Below are 25,246 nucleotides of genomic sequence, written 5' to 3'. Positions count from 1 at the left end.
TGTTACCTCCTATAGTGGCAAGTTTGAAACGCGGGACTTGAAGGCAGTTTGCGTTGGCTATTCTGGTAGGTCTGGAGGAGGTTCTTTTACGTAATCTATCCATGAGGTAAGGTGGAGCTTTGTTGTTGATACATTTGTGGGTGAGGGAAGCGATTTTGAGATGAATTTTGTCTATGGTGGTGAGCCATTTGTGTTCTCTTCTTGTGGATGATATATGTTCGTTTCTGTTTATCTTGAGTGCTGCTCTCAAAGCATTGTTCTGGAGCACTTGAATTTTGTGGATGGTCTGTTTATTAGCTCCAATGTAAAGTCCATTACAATAGTCTAATTTGGATAGTATCAAGGCTCTGGCAAGTGTAATGCAACTGTCTGTGGAGAGGAATTGTTTGCTCGCTCTGATAAGTTTGCATGTATATGCTGTGGCAGAAGCTAGAGAGTTAACTTGTTTGGTAAAGTTCATGGTGGCGTCTAGGTAAAATCCTAAGGTTTTTACTTCATGGGCTACTTTTATGTTGTTCCCATCGATAATGAAGTTGTCATAATCATGGCTGAGTTTGGATATATAGGTAGTGGTGCCCAGGATGATAAGCTCAGTTTTATCATCGTTCAGGCATAGGCCGTGTGTGGCCATCCATGCCTGAACGATGCTATAAATTCTGTTCACTAGGGCCAGGTCCTTGGCGTAGTCTCCTGATAGCGGGAGGAGGATCTGGGTATCGTCTGCGTAGTTAGTGTAGGCGATACCCAGATGATCCAATTCATCAAAGAGAGACTTCGTAAAGACATTATAGAGGGTAGGTGATACACAGGACCCTTGTGGAACACCGCAGGTTATGGGGACTGGATCTGCTGAGGCTGATGGCGCGAAGACTCTCATGGTCCGATTGCTCAGGAATGACTTGATCCAAATTATGGCCTCTTTTGAGAAGTGGGCTGCCGAGTCGAGGTGATTACAGAGGACTTTGTGGTCCACTAGGTCGAATGCCGCTGATAGGTCCAGGAGGAGAAGTAGGGCCGCTTGGCCATTGTCTCTGCAATCGTCTATTTGTGCCTTAAGGTCTATTAGCGCTGTCTCGGTCCCATGTTGCTGCCGGAAGCCTGATTGACGGGTTCCAAGTAAATGGTTAGTCTCTAGGAAGCTTTGAATTTGCGAGTAAGCCACTTTATCTAAGATTTTTAGAAGAAAGGGCACCGTCGTGATGGGCCTGAAGTTAGTCGGAATGGCAGGGTCAAGGGTTTGCTTCTTTAGTAGTGGCAGTACCCAGGACTCTTTTAGGTTGATCGGTACTGAGCCTGAGGTAAAGGAGGAGTTGATTAGTTTGGTTATAAATGGCGACAGTTCTCTCGCAGCATCCTTGATGAGTTGTGCTGGGCATTGGTCGCCTTTGCAGTTGGACGGTTTAAGTCCCAGGATGACCTTTTCTACCTCTATGGTCGATACCTTAGAGAAGCAGAATCGGGCTCCCAACTTGGGCTGGGGCGGTGGCGCTGAACTCTGAAGGATGTGTGGTGTTAGTGATGCCTTCTTGATGGCAATTTTGGTTTGTAGGTTTGCTACTTTGTTTATTAAGGCAAGTTGTATGCTAGAGCACCATTGTTTATCCTTGGTGCAATTTTCTTGGGGTACAACGGGTGTCTCTAATTCTTTCAGAATGCTGAACAGTTCTTTGACACTAGATTTTGAGTTGGATATTCTAGTATTGTAGGTTTCTTGTTTGGCTAATAGTATTTCTTTCTTGTATTGGGAGGAGGCTTTGGAGAGGTTGAGTTTATTTTTGACTGATGGGGAAAGTCTCCAAATGGTTTCAAGTTTTCTTTTAGCCAGCCTAAGATTTTTTAGGTGGGGCGTGAACCAAGAATTGAGGTGTTTTTTAGGTTTGCTGTTTCTTAGTTTGAGCGGGGCTATGTGATCCAAGGCTGAGGACATGGCTGCATTATAATGTTCGACTAGCAGATTAGGGTCCATGCAGTCAGATAGTGCGTTTAATTTACGTAGTATAACGGGCATCAGATTTTCTGCTGTCATTAGTTTTTTATTCCTCGTTGGCATAGGTGGGGCAAGTGAGGGCGGGGCAGTGACCTGATAGGTTGTCACTGAGAATAATAGCAGGTGGTGGTCAGTCCAGATCTGCGGTACAGAATCTGTAATATTTACATCGCAATTATGTTCCGCTATCCAGTCAAGGATGCGACCTTTGTTGTGGGTGGGTAGTTTAACTTTTTGGGAGAATCCCAGCTCTTTCAAGGTCAGAGCAATCGCTGACGATTGGGTGTCCTTAATGTCATTGTACCCTAGATTAAAATCTCCTAGCACTATTGTTTGGGATGTATTTTTTAGGTTGTTGGACAGGGATGTCGAGATGTCCTCAGAGAAGGTTCCGATAGGACCTGGTGGTCTGTAGATGAGGATGATGTTTAGGGTTTGGGAGTTGGCGGTGGCTATTTTGACCGTGAGGGATTCACAGGATTGCATATTGGTAGCAGTGATGATCCTCATGTCCAGGCTAGTTTTAGCTATAATTGCTAGACCTCCACCTCTGGAGGTAAGTCTGTCCGCGCGTAGGATTGTATAGTTGTCTGGGACTGCTAGTGATAAGGCTGGGCCAGCCGCATCATGTAGCCAAGATTCTGAGATGGCCAAGAAGTCTAAGTTGTCTGTGACAATGATATCTGAGATCTCTGTAGCGTGTGCGACTAGCGACCTGGCATTTATAAGTGCGCCTTTGAGATGTGGTTTGTGGTCGGTTAAGTTAGGGCTGGAGATGTTGTGACTACCTTTGGTTGTCTGTTTGGAGTTATATATTTTCGGTCTGTTAGGCTTGGGCTGTTTCCTAGTGGGTTCCGCAATACCCTTCAGGGGTAATTGTAATTTATTTCGGGATTTTGATAGTTCAACCTTCTTGGCTGGTAGCTCATGCAGTTTGGACAAACGAGCACGTAGTCTAAGATTTCTGTCTGCAGTGTTACAAGGCCTTTGTAGAGTGGTGCTATCTGGATGATGAGTCATTTTAAGTTCAGTATTAGGTTGTTGTATGTTGAGCATGATATGGCAGGCGCGATGGATGGAATAAGTGCGAAGACTCAGAGTGTTAACTTTGGTGCTTATTTTAGGTGGTTGTATTCCTAATGTGAGGAGGAGGGCGATATACAATGGTAGCCAAGGTGACCTGTAGGCAAAACGTAGGGAGTACATGCTAAGTGACTGGATAGTAATCCGGTAGGAGTAGTTTCGATGGCCGTTTAAGTGGCTAGGACTAGGCAGGCTAGATGCAACTATCAGGTTGAGTACAGTTTCCGTAGGTGAGGGTTAGGAGAGTTCAGGCTATGGTCCCACGTGGGAGTGAGACGCCGGTAGTGGTGTGCATAATGTGGGAGCGAAGAGGTAATGCTTGTATTAGGTGAGATTGGAAGTGCGAGTGTACTATCAGTCTAGTTGGTAGGTCCTGTTAGCTCGCTACTTTCCACGCAACCCCCCAAACTTTTGCCCCCTCAAACCCTTGCATATGCGTTCTCCCCCTGCAACCTACACTTGCACCCCCAATGCGCTTGTGCCTCCCCCTCTTACATTCACTCCCCAGCGGCTGAGTGCGTGCCCTCGCAACTTCAGACAATGTACGCTCCTTTGCTTCTCTTGCCGCATGTGCTCCCTTGCATCATAGGTCCCCGCACCCTGCTTGTGTGCGTGTACTCCCTCGCAACTGGCTGCGTGCGCTCCCCTGCTTCGCTAGCTGCGTGCACTCCCTCGCATCATCATAGGCCGCCACATCCTGTTCCGCTCTCCCCTGTTCCCATCTTATCCCTTCCCTTCTTGATCTATTGTGTACTGTTTTTTGACATGGTGCTTGCTCCACTGCGTTCCTTCCTCTCATCTCCAGTTGCGCACTGTGCCTTCTTGGTGGTATTGACTTAGTGTTGATCCCTTCGGTTTTGATATTGTGGTGTTCTCCACAGTCTGTGGCAATAAAGGTTTGCAGGAAGATTGAGAACTGAGATTAGGAATGTGAGGTATGATAATTTGGCAGAGTCCAGTGCAGAGGAAAGGGCAGCAACGGAATTGTTGTAGGCTAGGCGTATGACCAGGGTCTGGGATTTGCACAAGCATTCTATGACCTGGCACATGTTTGCTTTGAGTGTCTAGATTGTAGAGGTGATCTAGGACTGAGGATGGAGGGGGGAATGATGTGAATGTGCGCGCAGCATAGTGTTGGTCAAGGAGGTCATAAATCCACGATGAAAGTTGGGAGAAAGTGCAGTCACTGGAAGATGCATGAATGAGAGAGAGAGAGAGAGAGAGATGGAGAGAGAGAGGGAGGGAGAGAGAGAGAGAGCCAGGCAAGGGGGCCTCACATCATCAAGTTAAAGGCCAGGGGCCTCATTACGACCCAGGCGGACTTCGCGGTGCTAAATGCACCGCGAAGCATGGCGGAAAGCCGCCGATAGCGCCATGGGGGTTGGCGGATTTACCGCCCCATTCCGACCTCGGCGGAGCGGTAAATCCCCAATCCCCATTCTGCCCTTCCCCATTCCCATTTTCGCCCCATAGGGTATAATGGGAGTGGGGAAGGAGTTAATTACGCCACCGTAAAATACGGTGGCGTAATTAACAACGAGGTCCCGTAGCGCCATGGTTTTCTCCGGCTGGTAAAACCAGGCGGAGAAAACCTCCATGGCGCTACGGGAACTCGTAGTATGGCGGAGAGGTACGCCATGCACTACGCTGGCGTAATACCCTCTCCGCCAGGGTCCTAATGAGGCCCCAAGAGTGTTTTGTTCAAATTTCTTATTGGTCATGTAAGAGGGGAGGGGTAGATGGCAGAGGGATCAAGACATTAAGTGAACAATGGAATGACCAGAATGAGAGGAGTTAATCTAGAGGTTACAAAAGGAGAGCAAAACACAGGGAATGACAATTTCAGGAGAGTTCCCACCAGAGTAGGTAGGCTAGTCATGTAGGAAGTAGAGGGCATGGCCTAATAGAAGGGAATCCAGTTCAAGGTGGGATACTTTGAGGGGTGTTGGGGAGGTTCAAGTCTCCCAGCATGACAATGGGAATGTCTGTGAAAAGTGACTCAAGGAGAATGTTCAGGTCAGGGAAGAAGGAGTTGGGACAACCATGGGGTTGATAGAGAACTAGAATAGTGAGAGGAGTGGGAGGGAGGAGTTGATTAATGGCATATTAAAAGGAAGAGGAGGTTATCCAATAGGGGCAGTGGTGAGGGCCTTATTGATAAGCAACTACTCTCCACTGCCCTTCCCAATAGGTCGGGGAGAGTGGGATAAGGTAACAGTCGTATGAAGAGCCCCCACTGTAACAGAGTAAGGAGGGGAAGATCCAGGTTTCTGTGATGTCGGAGTGACAGCTAAGGGGATAAGAGTCAAAGCGATCAGTGAAGTAGGACGACTTGTCATAGAGTGATTGTGAATTCCAGAGGCCAAGCAAAAGGGTGATATGATGTGGAGGATAGGAGCAGGCATTATACACGAGCTGATGGGGGGGGATAGATGAAGTTGGAGATCCTGGGAGGATGGGAGCATCAGGTTTGAGGTGTGGGGGTAAAACAAATAGCAAGCAAAGACAGTGCATGAAGAATGCACCCCAAGAGGGAGAGGGTAGTTGGGTGAGTGAAAAGGTTGCCTGGGAAGGAGTAGGTATACGTTCTGAGTTGGGTTAGAATGAGTCTATAGATGACCAAAAGCCATTTAGAAAGCCCAAAAAAGGGATGACTCTTGGTTCTTTGAGGTAACAGCAGCTTCACAGTGAATGGCACGTCACTGTGTAAATGGAGCCCTATGTGTGGAAGCAGGAATTGGGCAAAGAGAATCGCCAAAAGATGGCAAGATATTTGATCATTTCTGTGTGTAGGTTCCTTTGTACATTTAAAGTTCATTGATTTCAGTGCATATTGTTAAAGCAAGTGGTAATTAAGCCATATTGAAAGGATGATCCAAAATATGTATTGCCTGCCCAATAAATGAATAATTTTTAATGGTCGCTTACCGCCTGTTTATATTTTTCAGCAAAAACAAAATGGTCTTTGGCTAACTGGTTACTGCACCTACCTTTTGGATTTCGTTCAGTGCAAACTACTGGTTAATTGAAGTCTGTTTATGTTTATAATTGAGAGTGTGGTTTTGTTTCTCTCACGTGTCACTATTACAGTGAGCAGCAAGAACTTCACACTATCCGAGAGGATTTGGACTATGCCCCGGGCTAGAGTGCTAATTGTAAGGCTTCATAAGGCAGTGGTCAGGTCACCTTGAGATCATCATTGAAATAGACCAAAGGGATGCAATATTCATAGGCATCTACTTGCGAAATTGTGACCACCATCCCACAGGGACTTGCATCCACGTTTGCTGCACTGGTTTAAAAGGTTTACTGTGAGGGTCTTAGTTTCTGGGGCAGCTTTAGTATGCTGGAAGGCCTCTTGGCAATTTGGAGTCCACGTCCTTTTATTGTCGATATTCAGGTTGTTAAAATACTCACATGTCTCTGTGCATGCAATGACAGTCCTGTGTCTTTTGGTCGTTGCTGTATTGTACATAGTCTTTCATAATGTTCTGTCTCACCTCATGTGTGGATTCATTCTCTGTGGCATTCTGAAAACCCTCAGCCACTGGGACACACTAAAGCTCTGCATCACCTTCTCATGGCATGTAGGGCTCATCCAGCATGCTGGCACCGGATAAGGCCCACGCGTCTTGAGAAGGTGGTGATGTACCATGTCGCTGGGTGCAAACAGTCAACTGTGAAATCAGTTGTGAGGTCTACTTTTAAAGAACAGCTTGCCTGACCGTGGCCTGACAGTATGTCATTGATGGTGGGAGTGATATGCCTCTTCTGTTAAATTGCCTTAGTGGGAAATATCATGTCTAGACAGATTCTGACCTCATTCTGATGCTTTGGTTGCCTTATGAGAATGATAGATGCCAGTGAGAGGGTGATCCCCAGTACTTTTTCTATGATGTTAGCTTGCCCCAGTTTTAGGTTATTTTCAACTTTGGATATCATGTGGAAGGCTTCACTACGTCATGAACGTAGACGTATTACAAACTATTGTGGCCCTGCAATCATTTCACACATTTTATTTAATTTATTTTTTATTTATTTGTGTATGGTTTATATAAACGTTTACAAAAATGTTTTACAAACATAAGTAAAATAGTACAATATCAGAAATACCTATAAAAGAAAGAGTAATAATAACAAAGAGAAAAAAACAATTCATCAAATGACAAACAGTATGGTTCTAATTTCATACAAGTCCTATAAGTCTCATAGGTATATACTACTACTTTCTACACATTTTCAACCTTTCCACAGAACCCTGCTAATATTAGATTGTCTGCTTTTAGTCTATTTTACAAACTATTTTTCGAAATGATAAAACTCTTAACTTAATGATATTGAGTCACCATGTAACAAAGTTAACCAAAACTGATGTCATTGAATCCATTCAGTGTTTACAAAACATTTAAGATACTTTATCCTATTACACAACAGTTCCGGACACAGCAATAACAAGTGAAACAATGATTCAGTATCCAACTGGTTTTTACATTCTCTAAATATACCATTTGTCCCTTCCTTTGGATTGCGAATTAAATTTATTTCATTTGTTGACATGACATTAAATCTGAACCTCATAATCCCAATTTTCGCCTTTCTAGTGTGGCATTTAATAAGATAGTTCTCCATTGAGCCAGGAATGTTTTGTGGGGATACCACTTGGGCATAGATCAGAGAGTCGAGAATCTCCAACCTATTCCTCTCCCAATCCAAGCTCTTATTAATATTTTGTACCTTTGTCGGGTTAGTTCTTAATATGTCCAGAGAGAGACCCAGATTCTCAAGAATGATGACGCACTCTTCACTAAGATTCTTCATATAGCCAGCCGTATCATTTGTTCCCAATAATGTATATAATGTCTAATCATGCAAAATTTCACACTTTCTTAGCAGGCATAATTTTCTCCATGAGACTATACTAACAATGGACTGCAGACCAATCTCAGAACGTATTACCTGTGACGGAACACATTTTGGCAGAAAATAAAGGCTAGATCGCCAAATCACACTTTCTATGACTTTAAATTCTGACTCCAATTCCTTAGGCCAGACTTCCAGGCCATAACAAATACTTTTTCCCCTATAAGATTCCCTACTTGGTGTAAACAAGATTTTACTAAATTTCCGATCCAATTGCCTCATTTGATTTATCATTCCTGTTACTTTTGATTTTAGATCGATTTTATAGAATATTATTTTGAATCTTGCCACAATTGGATAACCTAGATATGGCAAGTTATTCTTTATTGCCAACACACTGTTTTCCCAGGTCCACTTCAACTTTCTTACCTTATTCTCCTTCCCTTTGGCCATTCTCATAATCACATGTATTCACCAAATGCTACACTAAGTCTTTGCAATCCTACTGGCGTAGAGTCTATCAGCAATAAATTGTCGGCATAAGCTGCCCAGTGTAATTTTAATGCTCCAATTTTAGGAGAGGCCAGCATTGTCTTATCTAATACCGTACCTACTTCTGACATGTATAGATTGTATAATGTGCGTCCCAGGATGCACCCTTGACATATCCCTCACATTGTCTTGCATTCCTTTGATAGTAATCCCTCAGAGTTTAATCTAATCTTTATTTTCGAGTCTTTATGCAGATGCATCACAATGCTAAGTAAACCCTTTGGCATACCAAAATTTATCTAGTTTTTTCCAAAGTAAATTCCTATTTACCTTATCAAACGCCTTGCTTAGATCCATTGAGGCCATAGATATTGTAGAATGTGTTGAAGACCAGGTCAATCTCTGTAGGCAACTCACCAATAGCCCCCACAATCCATACCCATATTTTTTCGGAAGTCCATCTGTCTATAATCACGTATATTACTTGTGCACCATTCCTCTGTGTTCCAGCAAAGTCAAATCAAACATTTTGGAATCCACATCCATTATTGAGATGGTTCTATAATTCATTGGAGACAGTCTCGAGCCCTTCTTAAAAATTAGGACCATATAAGACATTTTCCAAGACTCCGGAATAATATGTGTTTCCCTTATATTTTTTAATGCAATCTGAAGGGTCTTGGCCCACAGCCCCAAATTTTGTTTTAATATGACTTTGGTTAATTTATTGGACGCTGCTGCTCTTGATGGGTTTCCTAATTTTTGCTTTGAGGTTGTTCACAGAAATATCTATTAACCACTCTTGGTCCTGCTTTAAACTATCATTACTTTCCAAGATATTAGATTTATGCATGTCCTCGAAATATTTAATCCAAATCTCTTCGGGAATAGGATTACTTACGAGTCACCTCTGGTTTTCTTCTGTTTTATTTATTAAGTCCCAGAAAGCTCTTGAGGTTTTACCTTTAACACTTTCTAACATCCTGTATCCATCTAATTGGTATAGCCTTGCTCGCTCGAAATTTAACCAGTTTTTATACCTCTGTTTTCATAACCAGATTTTCTCTCCTTTATTCACCTCCTTCACATTTGTCCTTAAGATTTTTTTGAATCTCTCTATGCAAGACGTTTTTCTATGCCTTTGCCTCTATATTAAACACATGCCTTCCTTTTCTATTAGGTTTAGTGTTTTGGCCCATTTCAGTATTCACTTCCCCAAAGATTGGCTCTAGGTATTCTGGGAGACCCTGTATTGAGTATCAACAGTTTCTCTTCCAAGGAGCTAGCATTGAATTCCCTCATTATGGTTGCATTAAATTGACACACTTTCTTAGCTGACCATCTCAATCGGTTTCCACTATTGTTGACCATTAGATCCCTCAAGTTAATGTCTGAGGATACTATGTTTGTCACCCACTTAAACTGCACACATAGTTGCGCATGATCACTCAAGTCAGTTGGCTTGATTTCATAATTCAATACCTTGGAGAAAAGATTACTTGACACACATTTTTACTCAATCTCTGAGGAAAGGCCCCTAGCCGCCCATGTGGGGGCGTTGTTCTGCAAGAGAATAAATCCCCAGGTTTCTGCAAAATTAAGCCAGATACCCCGCTTCTACTATTTTGTTCCTACCTCTAGAGACCGGAGCATAGTCTGTCATAAGAAAGTTCATTCTATCTATATTTTTAATATTACAGCTTGCATTAAGATCCCCTGCCAGGGTCACATCTCCTCCATCATGCGAGTTATACAATTCTTCAATTTTTTGATTCATCTTGCCAATAACTGTTTCCAGATTAAGATTAAGAGTCCAATACACATTACTTAATAAAATGGCCACTGTTCCATTTACCCCCTTCACTTCTAACCCCGTTCCCAGAATGTTATCCATTCTCCTCCAATTTTCAATTCTTTTTATTTACCGCCACATTTTTAAGTGCAGTTGTTACCCCACCCTTTTGTCTTCCCTTCGTCCCCTGCGCAGCTCATATACTTATCATATCAAATCCCTCCCAAATTAGTGTTGATGTTACTCAGGTTTCTTGAAGAAATATGACATCATTTTATTTGATTTCCTTACAGACATTTGTGTTAGTAAGCAATTGCCTATGCCCCCTGGTGTTCCAAATGAGGAGCTTCAGGGTATTATTATTTTTAAAGTGCTTGACTCAAAGATTTAGTCAGCCACCGCCAATTGGAAACCTCCACACTAGACGACCTTTGTCTCCAATCATCCTCTTTCACTCTACCCCTCTCATCATACTCTGTCCTCCCTCACCCTCCTTTCCTCAGGCTTATATTTCTCATTGTTATATACCGAAATATCATATCCGTAATTTCTGCTAACTAGATTTCTTACCAAGGGAGATTGGATGATTAATCTAACATAATCATTGTAGACGACGTATGATTTCAAAAGTCTATCGACATAGTGGCAAAAGCCTGTTCGCTCATAGAGGTATGACGTTATTAATCGACAATGCGTCTAAACCACCAATAACCTTTACATACACTTTAATAAAGTTCCCTGTAATTTCCTACCATTTCTCCTGGGTATGTCCAGGTAGACAAGCTTACTGCAGTAAGAATTGCAGCTTTAATGTCATCCAACCAATTGCGGATTTCTTGTCATCCAACCAATTGCAATGATATTGTCCCCATTCCTTAAGCGAACTCCAGAACGTAAATTATATATTTGCATAAAGTGAATCCACCCAGCTGCCACAGAGGAACAGCCAAACAGGCACTTCTCTGGTGCGCACTGCTTTGGTGTTTTATGGATGTGGCTGTCGCGTGATGGGAGGGTTTCAGCCTGTATAGTGAAAAACAGTCAAAAAAACGTGTTGTTAGTGTTAAATAAGTGTTGAATAATATATCCGCCAAAGTCAGGGTTGCTTTAAGGGCTTGCAGGTTGCCAATAGTACGTTAATTCAAAGTTTGAAGCACACCATAGAGTTTGCAATGATCCGGGTCGTCAAAGACAACAGAGCTTCCCGCCAAACAGGCACTTCCTGGGCACTTCTCTGGTGCGCACACCCGTAGTGTTATATGGATGTGGCTGTGGTGTGATGGGAGGGGCTTCAGCCATAGAGTTCTCAATGATCCGGGTTGGCAAAGACAACAGAGCTTCCCGCCAAGCAGATCCTTCCTGGGCACTTCTCTGGTGCGCACACCCGTGGTGTTATATGGATATGGATGTGGCTGTGGCGTGATGGGAGGGGCTTCAGCCATAGAGTTCTCAATGATCCGGGTCGGCAAAGACAACAGAGCTTCCCGCCAAGCAGATCCTTCCTGGGCACTTCTCTGGTGCGCACTTATCTGGTTCACACATATACATAATGATTGCAAACTGAATCTCTTGCAGTATTTCTGCTGCTGCCCAGGCTGTGTCACAAACACCTTTTGGAGTTGCTTTGTTCTCCTTGTGTTGCAGCATCCTGTTAAATGTCTCAGTTGGAGATGTAAAATGTTTAAAGCATGGCAGAATTCTGGGCACTAAAAATAGAACAATTAAAGCAATATATAGTCTCAGAAATCTAGTAGCAATCATCTTTAGAGCAAGCTAGGGAGTGAGGAGACAAACAATAAATTAATCAAGAATTGCGTTATGCAACACATCGTTCAATTTCCTTTTAAATTGGAGATCTGGTATCGGGGACTAGGCTTTGTGTCTTAATATGAAACCCGCCCCTGTTCACAAACTCTTTTGAGAGAGTATGAATAGTGCATCTCGTGAAGGAGCAGTGGATGCAAGGAACCCTAAGGCAAAATCAGTCCTGGCTCCTAAAAACTATTTTGGTCCTGCAAGATTAAGAGTGTCCTTGAATATTGAAAATACACTGGAAGGTGCAGGACAATGTATGTATATGGTAACATCACAGAATCATCAGATCAAACATTTTGACAACCTTATGATGAGGTTCTCCATTCGATGTGACTCTATCGACTCTGACTTGCCAACCATATACCAATGCCTAATACTTTGGGTTTCTTCTGAAAAGCACCATGATTGTCTTTTGCCTGATTTTTCGAATCTTCCAGCTATATCCTGCAATGCATATTCAGACTGGCTTCATCTTGGGTGTCACCTGCATGCAGCACAGATGGAGAGAGAGAGAGGCAGAAAGTCCCTTTCCGCCTCCCCTGCTTGTGATCTGTCCCCTTTTTAGTCTATTTTTAGTTCTGCCATCTGGCCCCTTTCTATGCACTCTCCTTGTGCAGTGCGCTTTGTTGGATTTCCTCTCTTTCTATTGGCTGTTCCGTCCTCCTTGTGCTCAGTCCCACTTCCTCTCATTCTTACTTCTTAGTCCTGAATTTTGTAATGCCCTTCCCTTTACCCTGTTCTTCTACTCATTTCTCTTTCTATTATTTAATAAAAACCTTGCTCTTGCTACGTCCTGACCTAAAATGTGCATTCATGTCTCACTGTCTAAAGAGCTCTGGTTCTCTATGCTGGACTAATGCAACAGCCTCTTTCTAAATCTGCTTGCTTCTACTCTCCACCCTCTGCAACTTATCCCGAACAGGGCTGTATGACTTGTCCTTGGCCTCAAACCCAGGGATCGTATCTCTACTGACATCTCTGCATTGGCTCCGAGTGGCTGCGAGGATTAAGTTCAAGACCCTCTGCATTGTCCACAAGTCCTTCTGGGGCCTGGGACCTCAATACCGCCAACTCTCTCTTTGTAAATACCTTCCTACTCGAGCCCTTCACTCCTCCACCTCCAACTCCCTCAGGGTCAGTCACTTTTCTAAGCAACGAGTTGGTGGTAGATCTCTTTCTTTGGCTGGGGCCTCCTCCTGGAACAGCCTCCCTGCCTCTCTGAAACTTGAGGAGAACTGTCTCCGGTTCCGGAAGCAACTCAAGACCTTCCTCTTTGCTTCTGCCTTCTCTCTCCCTCCCCCCTGCTGATTTCCTTTCTGATACTGCACCGGTTACCTGGCTACCCTCTGATTTCGGGCCCAGGTCCCTGCCCGCCCAGTTGCACACCCGCACTGCCTCCCGGCAACCCTTGCACTTGGGTCTGTATCTGTAACCCTACCGTCCCCCTACCTGCACTTTTTGACACCTGCTGTCTGCACTTACCCTTGCAACTGCCACCTGCTGGCTGCACTTATTATTGTTTTGATCTCATGTACAGCACTGCCACCTCCCCTTGGCACTTTTCCCTCCCCTATTCCCTGCACTTGCACAATCTCAATGTCAGTTGGCCTAGTAAGATCGTTGTCTCTGTCCTCCTTCTGTTCTTCCACACTTGCCTCGTTGCGCCTTGAAACACTTGTGTGTAAGCGTGTTATAAATGCCATATCATATAATATGTTGGTTTCTTCCTTTTATTGCATATAAACATGTTGCAGTTATAATTCGATTTGTAAAGCACTTAGGCAAAGGTTATTAAAATGCAAAAATAAAATAAACTATAAGCCTGACGCACAACATATCTCTTGGCAAGGCAAGTACTTTTAGTAAGGGCTGGTCGAGGGTATCTTGTGCCCGGAAATTGGGATCCTTAAGGGCAAAGGGCAGAGTATTTTTTTTCCTGAAAGGGTCTAGCCAAGAAAGCTCACCAATGGCATAAGATACCAGTCAAGCAAAACCGGTAATGGAAGGTGACTGTGTCCAGTCCCAAGCAAGCAAAATCAGTAATGGTAGGTTGAATGTATCCTGCGCCACCTCACAGACCATCCATGAGCATCCTGCTGCCCCTGGTCCAAGTCATTGGAGCAGTGATTTGTAAAGATCCTGATTTCAGAGAAATGTGTCTGTTGATACCCTTCAGTCTTAGGGGATTTTCATCACTGCTATAGATTGCTTAGGGGTCTGTCTTTCAATCTCCCTGAGTCAGAAGAGATGTCTGTCACGGCACTGTATACCTGATGAATGGGCATTTTCCTCTTCTTAATGCTTAATAGGTTGTGCGTTACACTGACCTGGTCCTCCCAAGTCTGTTCCTGTCCCTAATTCAGGAGGAGTCTGTTTTCTATGATTTCTGAGGTACGTGCGTGTGACTGCCTCCGATTCCTAAAGGATGTCTGACGGCACTACTTATTCTTACACTGTTATGACACCTATGGGCTATGCTTCTGCCCCTACGTGTCGCTGTACTGAACCCTGAGGGATAAGCCACATTCCTGACTCCTGAAGATTCTGTTTCTGCCCCGGACTGCTAAGGGGTGTGCCTCAGTGTGAGCACTCCTGAGGGATGTGTGTCACTAACCCCTTTCTCACGAGGTATGTGAATTGGTATGGTTGATTCTTGGGGGTTCTTTGGCCATACCCCTATTTCTTGCATGATGTTTGTGACTGCCCCAGCACCCTAAGGATGTGCAGGTCTCCTGAATGTTGTGAGTCGCTGCCCCTAAATGTGGAACGTTGCTCTGGATTGCTGAGAGATATGCTTAACTGCTTGTGGTGCACTCACCCCGTCCGCTTTACATTACAGGCATCTGGCTGCAAGTCCTAGAAGCCATCGGAGTCCTTGCTGTCATTTCCAATGGCCTGGTGATTGCCATCACCTCCGACTTCATCCCACGGATCATCTACAAATACTTCTACGGGCCCTGTGCCACAAGCAACGTCACTGACATTGAGTGAGTACAATGGGGCATTGCAATGCCCTCTGCCAGACCTCAACATACCCTTAACCAGTCCTCACTGTACCCATAAATGTGTCTTGTATGCCCTCAGCCTCACTGCCTTGTACCCAGACACAGAAAAGGTGATGCATAGACATCTTTGAGATAATCATTACCACGAGGACAAACTCTGGGTGGCTTTCTTTATTTTGTAGATATTTTGTGGCATTATAAAATGGGGAAACCACATGCAAATCAGGCTTCATCCCACCCCAAAAGGGGCACTCCTGGCCAAACAGCTTGGCCAGATCCCTTCTGTAGGCTATCTCAAGCAAATCCAGACATGATGCAGCCTCATGTGTCCCCAGTGAGCTTGGGACCCATGGCATGCGTCCATGGAGGTGAGCAGTCAAAATATCGAAAAAAAATGTCGAAAGACGAAAAAGTCGGAAAAAAAAGTCGAATAATTATTTTTTTTATTTATATTTATTTTTTGGCTCTCGTACGTAAAAAAAAAAAAAAGGTTGGCGGAAAACCCCCCATTTCGAATAAAAGAGGTTATAAAAAAAAATTCTTTTTTTTTTCGATGTTTTGACTATGAACCGTCCATGGATCCACATAGGTTACTTGTCCAGTCGTCTCCAAAATCTTCAAAAGAACTCCAACACATCCTACGTCGGGCAGATATTTCTAGGAAATTCTTCCAAAATCTTCCCCAGCATTTTTCAGTGCAAACCCACTGCATTACTTTGGGACACTAAGGCCTTCCAAATTCTAAAATAACCTCAGCTCCGATAGCCTCAGCCCTCTGAACATACCCCCACCTCTTAGAGCATCTAACAGAATTCAAAGGAGCATTGGCAGAGCAAACAGTTCAGCTTTTGTGTAAGCCTAGGATAGGCATTTCTCAGGCACTGCCATAATGGTACTACCTGGGCATATGATAACAGCGCTAGGCAAATGCTTAATGCCTACGCAAGCCAACACTTTTGGCTTTGCCAATGCCTGTTTTTATCAGGACTTCAGTTTAAGCACATGCATCCTGCTTATAAATCAACTGGCTGAAAGCATGGTTGGTGAAAAGATTTTTATTACAGCAGCACACTTTTTGCTTCAATTAAGCGTATAATGCTTGCGCCAGAAAGTCCTGCAACGGATGAGTCGCCACTCACTCCCTGATCTCAGAAATGCAGGGGAGCCCAGCGATGGGGCAGGCTTCTTCAACCAGCTTATTTAATGGAAAAAGGCCTTCAACTAGATGACAAATAAGACACATAAAGGTGTACATACTTGGAAACCCCTGGAGCAAGTGGTGCCCTGGCATGTTCTTTACCAATAACACCAGCGGCTGCAGCAACTGAACCAGAAGTGAGTGTGCGAGTGAATGCATGTGACCTTTTATATAGCACTCACTAAGGACGAGTCTGCCACTTGGCGTTGCCAGAGACAAGCGGGCAGGGGGAGTAAGTCATCCGAGGAGTGCAAGGTGCAGGTGGTCTGTGGAAATGAGAAGAGGGTTGTGTCTTGTCTCTCCTGCTGAATATCTTTGACTTTTGTTGCGAAGAAGTGGCTCATGGCATCACAGATTCCCTGGGAAGCAGCAGGTTCTCCCATGGTACAATGATGGACAAGAACGTTCTGGTTAATTTGAAATACTCCCCAATGTTTATTCATGTAGGTGAATAATGTGGTCTGTAGAAAAACGGTTTTTGGCTTCAAAGAGGCTGTTTGTACCCATGTAACGATTGCTTCTGTTAATCAGGTTAGAGTCACCCATTGCCTTTCACCAGAAAGTTTCAAAACATCTGCAATTGCCCTTCAGTAGGAGGACCTCTGCCATGAACACGAGGGATGTCCCTTGTTTGAGGGAATGCCAGAGTGGACATGAAAGGTTATTTATTAGACACTTACTACCCAGATGTTACTAAGTCTGACCCGGGGATCGAACCTGGGTTGCTCTGTGTCATCTCGTTTCCAAGGCGAGCACGTTTCCCCTGAGCTATCCTCCCGAGACGAGGTGTTCGAGAGCGTAGGGCCCAGAACATAAATGCCCTTTGCCTTTACATAGATTTACCATCTTTCATAAGAGTCCATGCATGGATCCTTACCGCTGTTCTCTGCTTTCTTCTCTTGCAGCTGTTTGACTGGATATATTGACAACAGCCTGTCAGTGTTCCAGCTGAAGGACTTTGAAAGTAACATCACAGCATCCAAATTCAATATCTCCAATTGCAGGTATAACAGGAACACCTTGGCACTGCTTTGTAAGTGGCCCCTCTTGGCTGGCCTCCAAACAGGCAGGTACTATGTGATGGGGGCTTGGTCATGTGGTTGAGAATAACTTTGTGATTAACCAAACATGACAAATCACCTCTTGGCACTTGAAGCACCGTTGAGCAGGCCATTTCATCGCCACAGTGCCACACCTACTGCGGATGCTACAAAGTTGTCTGCGAGTGTTATACGTCATAGAAATTGAGTTATTCTTCCTTAGGGAAGCCACTGCTTTGGTTCCACCCTCTCAAAATGTCCACATGTCACGTAAGGATGATCAGTCATCCATCTGCCCCTTACTTCGTCTCCATTCCTGGCCTCTACTCCTTTTCCTCATCACCTACCTCTAAGTGCCAGGGTCTGTGCTTGGTCTTCTGTCTCTAATTGATACCTCCTCCCCATCATAGGTACCGTGATTATCGAAACCCTGATGACTACAACTTCTCGGTGCAGTTCTGGCACATCTTTGCAGCCCGCCTGGCGTTTGTGATTGTGTTTGAGGTAAAACCACAGTGCCTGGGAAAGGAGTGCAATGCACAGGCAGTCCATAAATGGCAGATCAGTCGCAGTGATCACGTGAGGGACATGGTCGTCACACAGCGTTCTGGGTCCACCACCGCCATCGAGCTACAGGGTCAACAGTGAGAACCCGCTATCAGATGATTGTTCAGAGAACCATTACACAATTGGGGTCCAGACTGTATGACTCCTTACTGAATGCCATTGGGTCCTGGTAATCATGACCGGTCCCCAAGAAATGATCGAGGAATGGCTCGGTCCACGCACTGTTCATGTGTGAGTGGAGTATTTTATTCTACCACGGTAGAGTGCACTAGCCACCGTGGCCTTGTGATTGACGCAGCATTCAGCAGCTGCAGGAGCCTGGCATACAAGGGATACCTAAGGGTTTGGGTGTGTAATCAAATGCAATAAATACAAATAATAAATAAATACAACACCACATAACTCACCAATGATAAGAGTAACGCCGGCAAGAGGATGGGGCATGCAGTTCCTATTTTCAGATCGCCTAGAAGCTCTTCTGTTAATCGTGCATGCCACAAAATGCCTTCACTGTGCAGGGTTATAGAGTTCATTGTTGTGCCATATATAATTATCACCATTTAACTAGTACATGCTGCTGGGCAAATTGTTGAATAGTTCACTTGTAGCAATGCCACTTAGGAGTCAAGGAAATACATCATATACTACATTGTTTGGTGGGTGGGGGGGGTCCTTCGATCCCCAAAAGACAATAAAAAATAGTTTGAAGGATGACTTGCATCCTGACCTGTCCTTGGGTTACATACAGTTGTTTGGGTGAGGTGGCTGTTATTGGGTCTGAACGATATAAACATTGCCTGATCCTGTGACAATCCCCACACTGCTAAAAGCTTCCACTCTAGAGGTTGAGGCCATGAGACAACGCCTCGTCTGCCTCCTCCCCGAGCACTCGTCATGAAATGTCATAGGACCGTTTTTAAAATGAATGATTTGTCGGCGAGTGCTTTCATTCCTGATTGGAAGTGGGTGGAGCTTGCTTTTTGATGAGGTTGCTCTCTGGGGGTCGGCGAATTTGGAGGAAGGGACACATGTTTTTCAGGGGAATCTTAAGCATCCCAATAATTATTTTACAGGCTGAGTGATAACCTTCAGGATTTCAAAGTTGCATATAGTAAGGAGCAGAAGAGCTGTATACGGGTTAAGCAGTGCATCGGGCGGGGGGACGGGGTGCAGAGGGATAGATGATGAGGAGAGGGGGGTTGGTGAGGAGGTACAAGCCTGCTGTGAAATCTCCAGAGCCTGGTGTACCTGACTGCACCTCATTTTTACTGGGCTGCCAGGGGAATCCTCCTTCAGACTACTGGGTGATGGAACAAGGGGTGGCCTGGCCAGACTGGTGTGGCGGGCGTGTGTGCGCCCCTGTCTTGATAATCTAATGCTGCAAAGGCACTCTCCCATTTTTTTCTTTCAGCATGTAGTTGTGTGCATCAAGTTCATTGCCGCCTGGTTTGTGCCCGATATCCCACAGTCGGTGAAGAATGACGCCCTGACAAAGAAACGTGATGAATTACTGGCAGAACTCAGGTGAGTGCTGTTCAGGAAACATTGGATAACTGTCCTCTAGGACTGAACCTACTCTTAAGTAAAGGGTGTCGTACTGCCTCCCCCTCTTTCTCTACATACTTATTTTCCTTCCTCGTCCTATCATCTCATTTAAGGGTGCACTGCTTCCTTTGCCACTCGTCCTGTCTCATGGTGGCTAGCTTCGCAGCTCTTAGCCCACACACCACTACCATTAGGCAGATGCATAAGCCTACACACACACACACACACACACACACATTGTACAGTCGGCATCTTGGCTACCATAAACCACACAAATAAATGGGACATATTTGGAGAGCTGATCTTATAGCTCTTCAGATGTAAATGCCCAAACAGTAGCAACAACAGTACTAAGTGCCATCCCAACAACAGATACACTAATCCCTGGTTCTAAAAACCCTTTGTGCCTGGCAAATATGCCTGCTAACCAATGGTAGTTCTAAAAAAATAAACCCACCAAGGCTCCTATCAGTTTTTAATGGAGAAACCTAAATGGAAACTTGATATAAATCCAGAAAAACAAAACCAGAAACTCAAGTGACCTGAACGTGAAATGGGGCACCTGGAACAGGGGTCTCCAATCTTTGGCTCTCCAGATGTTTTGGAGTGCAACCCTCATCCACCTTAGTCTGCTTAGTCAATAACGGGGGATCAAGGGAGTTGCAGCCCTAAAAAACTGCAGAGCCACTGAGCCTTTGCAACAATTATAGGCGGTGGTGCCTTAAACAAGACTGCTTTCATAAGGCCATACATGAACTCCCGTGTCTGGGGGGGGATACTGTGATGCTGGAAATGCACTGGAGGGACAGGGTTTCCCTGTCCTTGTCCTGTAGTCCTTTTTCATTTGTGTTCTGTATTGTTTTCTGCCCAGGAATCCACATAGGATTCCTGGCAGTGCAGCTCTTCCTGTTTTTGGTTTGGTGTACAGACCCATGTGTCAGGGCTCCAGCTTCCAGGCTCAGGAGTGGCACGAACCAACCATCCCCTCCCGGGTCTTGGTGCCTGCAAGTTTAGACTTACACAAGCCTCCGTGACCCCGGTGGGGAAAGAGGGTTAGGGTCTCGTTGGTTGGTGGGGTTCCGTAGCAAGGGTAACCGGTGAGAGGACTAGGAAAGGGGAGGTGGACAGGGAAGGGGACATGGGATAACAATACAATATTCGCACTTTCACAGCATGCACAATTCCCCCCCACACCCCACAACGAAGGCTAGAGCCAGAAAGAGACTTATCTCAATGGGTGAGTGCTGGCCTCCTGTCTGCGCACTCTCAGGTCCAGAATCCGGAGCAGTGTTATTGCTGAAAAGAGAGTGGGAATTACCGACTGAGTGTTACCTCACACACTGCACCTTACATTCACACACTCTCACACAAGTGGTTAATTGCACCCTAAACATGCTTTAGGTGCATCATGCTCAGGTAGTTAGGCACATGCTTCTGCCCAGATTATCCCCTTCACGAGCGGCTACAGCCGCGCGTGGCTCTGTGTCTATTGGTGGCCGAAGTAATTGTTCTACTAAGAGTGTTCCTGCGAAGCAAAAGCTTGTGTTGTGCTTCACACGAATCAAGTTCTAACTCTTCAAGAAGCCACATATTAATAAGAGCGTTCTCTTCCTGTAGGTTAACTCGCAGCAGTTAGTGGGTTAATACATGCACAGCAACGCGCTGCATGACTCCTAAGACTCCGTGTAGTTCGGGTTGCAGAAACTACTGCACTGATAATCAGGACGTTTTCACTTGGCTTTGCCAGAGCAGGGGGACATGAGAATCTTGGGAGGAGCCCCCTGCGCGTGCCCCCGACCGCAGCTGCTGATAAAATCTCTTGACTCTCTACGATGCGGTACAGCGCTGCGAGCATTCCCCCTGGTCTGGTTGGTCTGCCTATGGCTTGCGGCACTTATCTGAATTAGATGAGGGGCCCGGGTGAAGGAAGGCTGTGGCCCCTCCTTCGCTTGCCCTTGCTCGGAGCTCCAGAGAACGCGTCTTCACTCGCCGTTCTGAGCACAAGCCCCGTGCTCTTGTTGATCTTGTGCGCATGCGCACACTTGCCCCACCCGACGTGGGTGGTGGTGAGTAGTTTTTGGCCCGGGGGTGCTTGGGAAATGTAGTTTGTAGGCCGATTCTCCTGCAGAAAGCACATAAGAGCCTTTTGTAAGGCAGCAGCCTACTTACAGAAGCACGTTTCCTGGTAGTGCTGGCTACCAGTAGTCTCTGCCCCTTTCCCAGTGCTAAGCTACCATGATTGTTGCCTTGTCCCATGACACAATGGGATACCCTTATGGCACCCATGGGTGGGGTGCAACCCTGTGCCCCTAGTGTATGTTTTTGGGCACCTGTGTGTGGCCCACAGAGCAGGGTATGGGCTGGTGGCAGCTATATGCTGAATTTGACAGGTGCTCCGAGTATCCTCCATTTTGGGATATCCAGGCCCTGCCATTGGAATCAGTTGATTCCTGATAGGAAACAAGATGGCCCCTGTGGCCTCTTGCTTTTTATTGCCTGCTACCTTGTTTTCCCAAAGTCCTGGGAAGCCCTGACTCTGTCCCTTCCCCCTGACTGGCTGTTGGGTGGAAGTTCCATATATGGTGTTGTTGTGAAGTCCAGGCCAGACTGGCTGGAACCTTCCCAGTGACTTTATGTTGTGAGTACACTCTGTGGGTGGGACCTGGGTGAATGGTGTGTGTGACCAATATGCACTTCTTGTTGTGGATGTCTGGTTGCTGGTATATGACACAATGACTGAGACAGCCCTGCCCGAAACTGGTATGCAGTGTGAAGTGTTGAATGGCTAGGTACTTGTCCCAATACATATTCCTTGTTGTGAGGGTCTGAGAGGGAGGAGTATTGCCTGAATGCAGTGTATGCCTGATTGGCTGACTGACTGCATGAATGACCTTCTGTATGATTGGCTGCTGAGTGTGACTCAGCAGTGTGGATGAGAGACAGAATAGTATATCTGGGGACCTCTCACCACTGGAAATTGCTCAGAAGCTGAGTTGACACTTGAAGAGTAACTGGAACTGCTTATCCTTGAAGCCCAGCTTGAAGAAGAAGAACTGCTACTGCATTTGTTACGACCCGATCCGAAATCTGTCGAAATCATCAAGGACTGATCCAAAAGAGGACCTGGTTAGGCGCCCTCTTCCCATGCTCCGAGGGACCATTGAGCACTGCTAACCTTTGCCGAAGCTCCCTAGAAGTCAGACCCTCGAAAGGCTGCCAACGGAGACCAGGACCGCCGAGGAGAACGAAGTAAAGCTCCCGGACATTGACGCCGTCGAAGTCCATTGCTGTCGACCAGGGTTCGGAGTATCGCCGTAACCGCTGAAGGCCCATCGAAGCCGGGTTGCCCAGAAGAGTGGACCGCTTGACGCCATGCCACCGACGACCGGAGCCGCACGCTCTTTTGCCTAAGACTTTTGATTCACGGATGCGCTTGTCCGCACCGCCGCCCGCCTTATCCCACCGGAGAAGGCCAGGTCGTCGACGCACTGAGGAGCATCCGCAGGTGGGTTTCCCGCCACCCAAAGACCACAAAGACTTCGACGACTCGACGCCCTTGTCGGGCCATGGTTCTTCAGAAACTCTTTGCGGTCCTCAACTATCAAACACCGAGTTGCCCCGCACACCTCATCCTCACAGGACGTCGCCAACAAGCACCGCCTGGATCGACGCCGTGGTCTTGGCACCATCGAACTTTTCATTGACGCCATCGAAGCCAAGTTCACCTTCTTCGACGCCTCTTGATGATCCGTGGCTCCTGCTTTTAAAGGGCGTCACTCAAGAAGGATCCATCGATGCCTCATCAAAGAACTCTGCTCTACCAGGTACATTTGGGGGGTAGAAACCTTATAGAAGGAAATAAGACTTATAGAACAATATATAGACTGGGCTTGTGATATATCTTTAATTTACAGGTTGCCAAGGTGGGGGGATCTCCACACAGAATTGTGCCTAGTTGGTAGGGGTCAATATTCTGCCCATTGTTCTAACCAACTGCTTTCCTCCTATATCTATTGTTGGTTACTTTTATTCCTTGATCTGTGTGACATTTGACCAGAGTATAGTTTAGTTGATGCACTTTAATGAGATCTGATAATAATTGTGGTACCACTTTAGAACTGTATATATTTGCCATCGTGGATTTTCTGAGAACAAAGTGAGTTATTGTGATAGTATACATAACCTTGAATATTAATTATATAAAGACTGTGTTTTAACTAATAAAGTGTGTGGACATTCCTTTGTGGGGGCTTGGGGACTACACTGTACTTAAGAACCAGCCTGCATCACCTCCTGAGAAGCTAGGCCTTGATTGCTGAAACAGCGCTACCCTATAGAGACTCTTGGCTAGGGTCCTCTGTGCCTCTCCTCTGCCATATAGAGAGCAGGAAGTACAGACACCCCCCTCCAGTCTTTACAGATGCCTCAGCGACAAAGTGCTCGCCTTTGAAGCAAGAGGACATGGAGCAACACATGTTCGATCCCTGGCTCGCGCTTAGAAACCTCTGGGTATTAGTGCGTTATAAATAACCTATCATACTATATCATTGGTGGCGGAACTATCTCAAAGTAAAGGGGCATACCAGAGCAGGACATAAGACTCGCAGGAAGATTCCAACTATCCCAGTACCTGCATAGACCCGATCCAGCAGCCATCGCCATTACCTGCCTGTCCTGGGAGGGCAATGCTTATTCCAATGGTTTCGGCAGAACCTGGGACCCAAACACTGTGCATAGAGCGGCCCTGTGACACTCGACATGTTTCCTTTTGGGACCAGTCAATTGTCCGCTTACTTTCAATCCGACTTCTGTTTGAAATAGGCAATTCTATGCAGTGTCCTTGCTCTGGACTAGAAATGTTGATACGAAGTTGTTAAGAACAATTTCGGAGTTTGGGCAAAGAATGTTCCATCCTGGATGATCTTTCAGTTCGGGCATGAAGCCGCCATGTCAGGGAGTAATGGGCTGCACCCACCTGTGCCTGACATGGCGGCGCTGCTCTCCTGGTGACATCTATCTCTCAAGGACATTCTGATCCAGTTCTAAGCAGATGATGAAGCTGCCATGGTGGCCAGGCCCCGATGCTATCATGGAACCCCTTTCCATGTGTGTGGCCCTATGGCGCCATAGGTTAAATGCACACTGGCAATGCAACGTGTGCAAATGTCAGATAGAACATGCATAATTATCAGGCACATTATTTCAGCGGGTGTGGGCTGCTAAAAACAATTCGCTGAAAAACAGAAGAGTTGTTTTTTTTTAGTGCCTCTGTCACTTTCCTTCCAGGTTTGGGACACATTTCTGCACTCGATCTCTCAGTATGTTCAGGCCCCTAAACCTCACACCATCTCCCAGAATGCATTGTTTCCTTTTCCTACTCTGGTCGTACTCTCGGGTTGCATTGGTTTTCCCAGACTGTGGAATCTCTACTCTTGAATCTGGTTATTTTTAAGGAGGGTACTTTGATTTCCAGATTTCACTGTTTTACTTGGTTGCTTTCCCTGGGGTTAGACTCGCGCTCTGTGTTTGGACTCCTTTGTCTCTGGAGGATAGCCCAGGGGCAACGTGCTCGCCTTCGAAGCAAGATGACCCAGGAGCAACACAGCTTCGATCACTGGGTCGGCGCTTAGAAACCTCTGGGTATTAAGTGCGTTATAAATAACCAATTAAAATAAAATAAACGTAGCCTTTACTTGGCTTCTTATTCTTGGTTATGTCGTTGGGATTGTACTTGGTTTCCAAAATGTTACTTTATGATGAAGTGATTTTTAAAGGGTAATGCTCTCCACAAGTGGCCACTTAGCGCTAATGGTCCCTGATTCCCAAGGGGGAGGAGACTAAATCAGGCTTTGAACCAAAACA

At 45.6% G+C, this 25,246-nt stretch overlaps 1 protein-coding gene across 5 annotated transcripts in view; it reads left to right on the top strand.

Annotated features, from left to right (window-relative positions):
* Positions 1 to 25,246, top strand: part of ANO9 (anoctamin 9) — a 640,562-nt gene that overhangs the window by 572,690 nt on the left and 42,626 nt on the right. For all 5 annotated transcript variants that reach the window (XM_069623932.1, XM_069623931.1, XM_069623929.1 and 2 more), the window contains 4 exons: positions 14,869 to 15,016; positions 17,138 to 17,236; positions 17,683 to 17,776; positions 19,251 to 19,363. In XM_069623932.1, coding sequence (XP_069480033.1) covers positions 14,869 to 15,016; positions 17,138 to 17,236; positions 17,683 to 17,776; positions 19,251 to 19,363 — 454 coding nt within the window. The remainder of the gene's footprint in view (positions 1 to 14,868; positions 15,017 to 17,137; positions 17,237 to 17,682; positions 17,777 to 19,250; positions 19,364 to 25,246) is intronic.

Source organism: Ambystoma mexicanum, chromosome 11 (assembly GCF_040938575.1).
Source record: "Ambystoma mexicanum isolate Mex_15411 chromosome 11, UKY_AmexF1_1, whole genome shotgun sequence".
Lineage (NCBI taxonomy): Eukaryota > Metazoa > Chordata > Amphibia > Caudata > Ambystomatidae > Ambystoma > Ambystoma mexicanum.
This window is presented reverse-complemented; position numbering and strand designations above follow the sequence as displayed.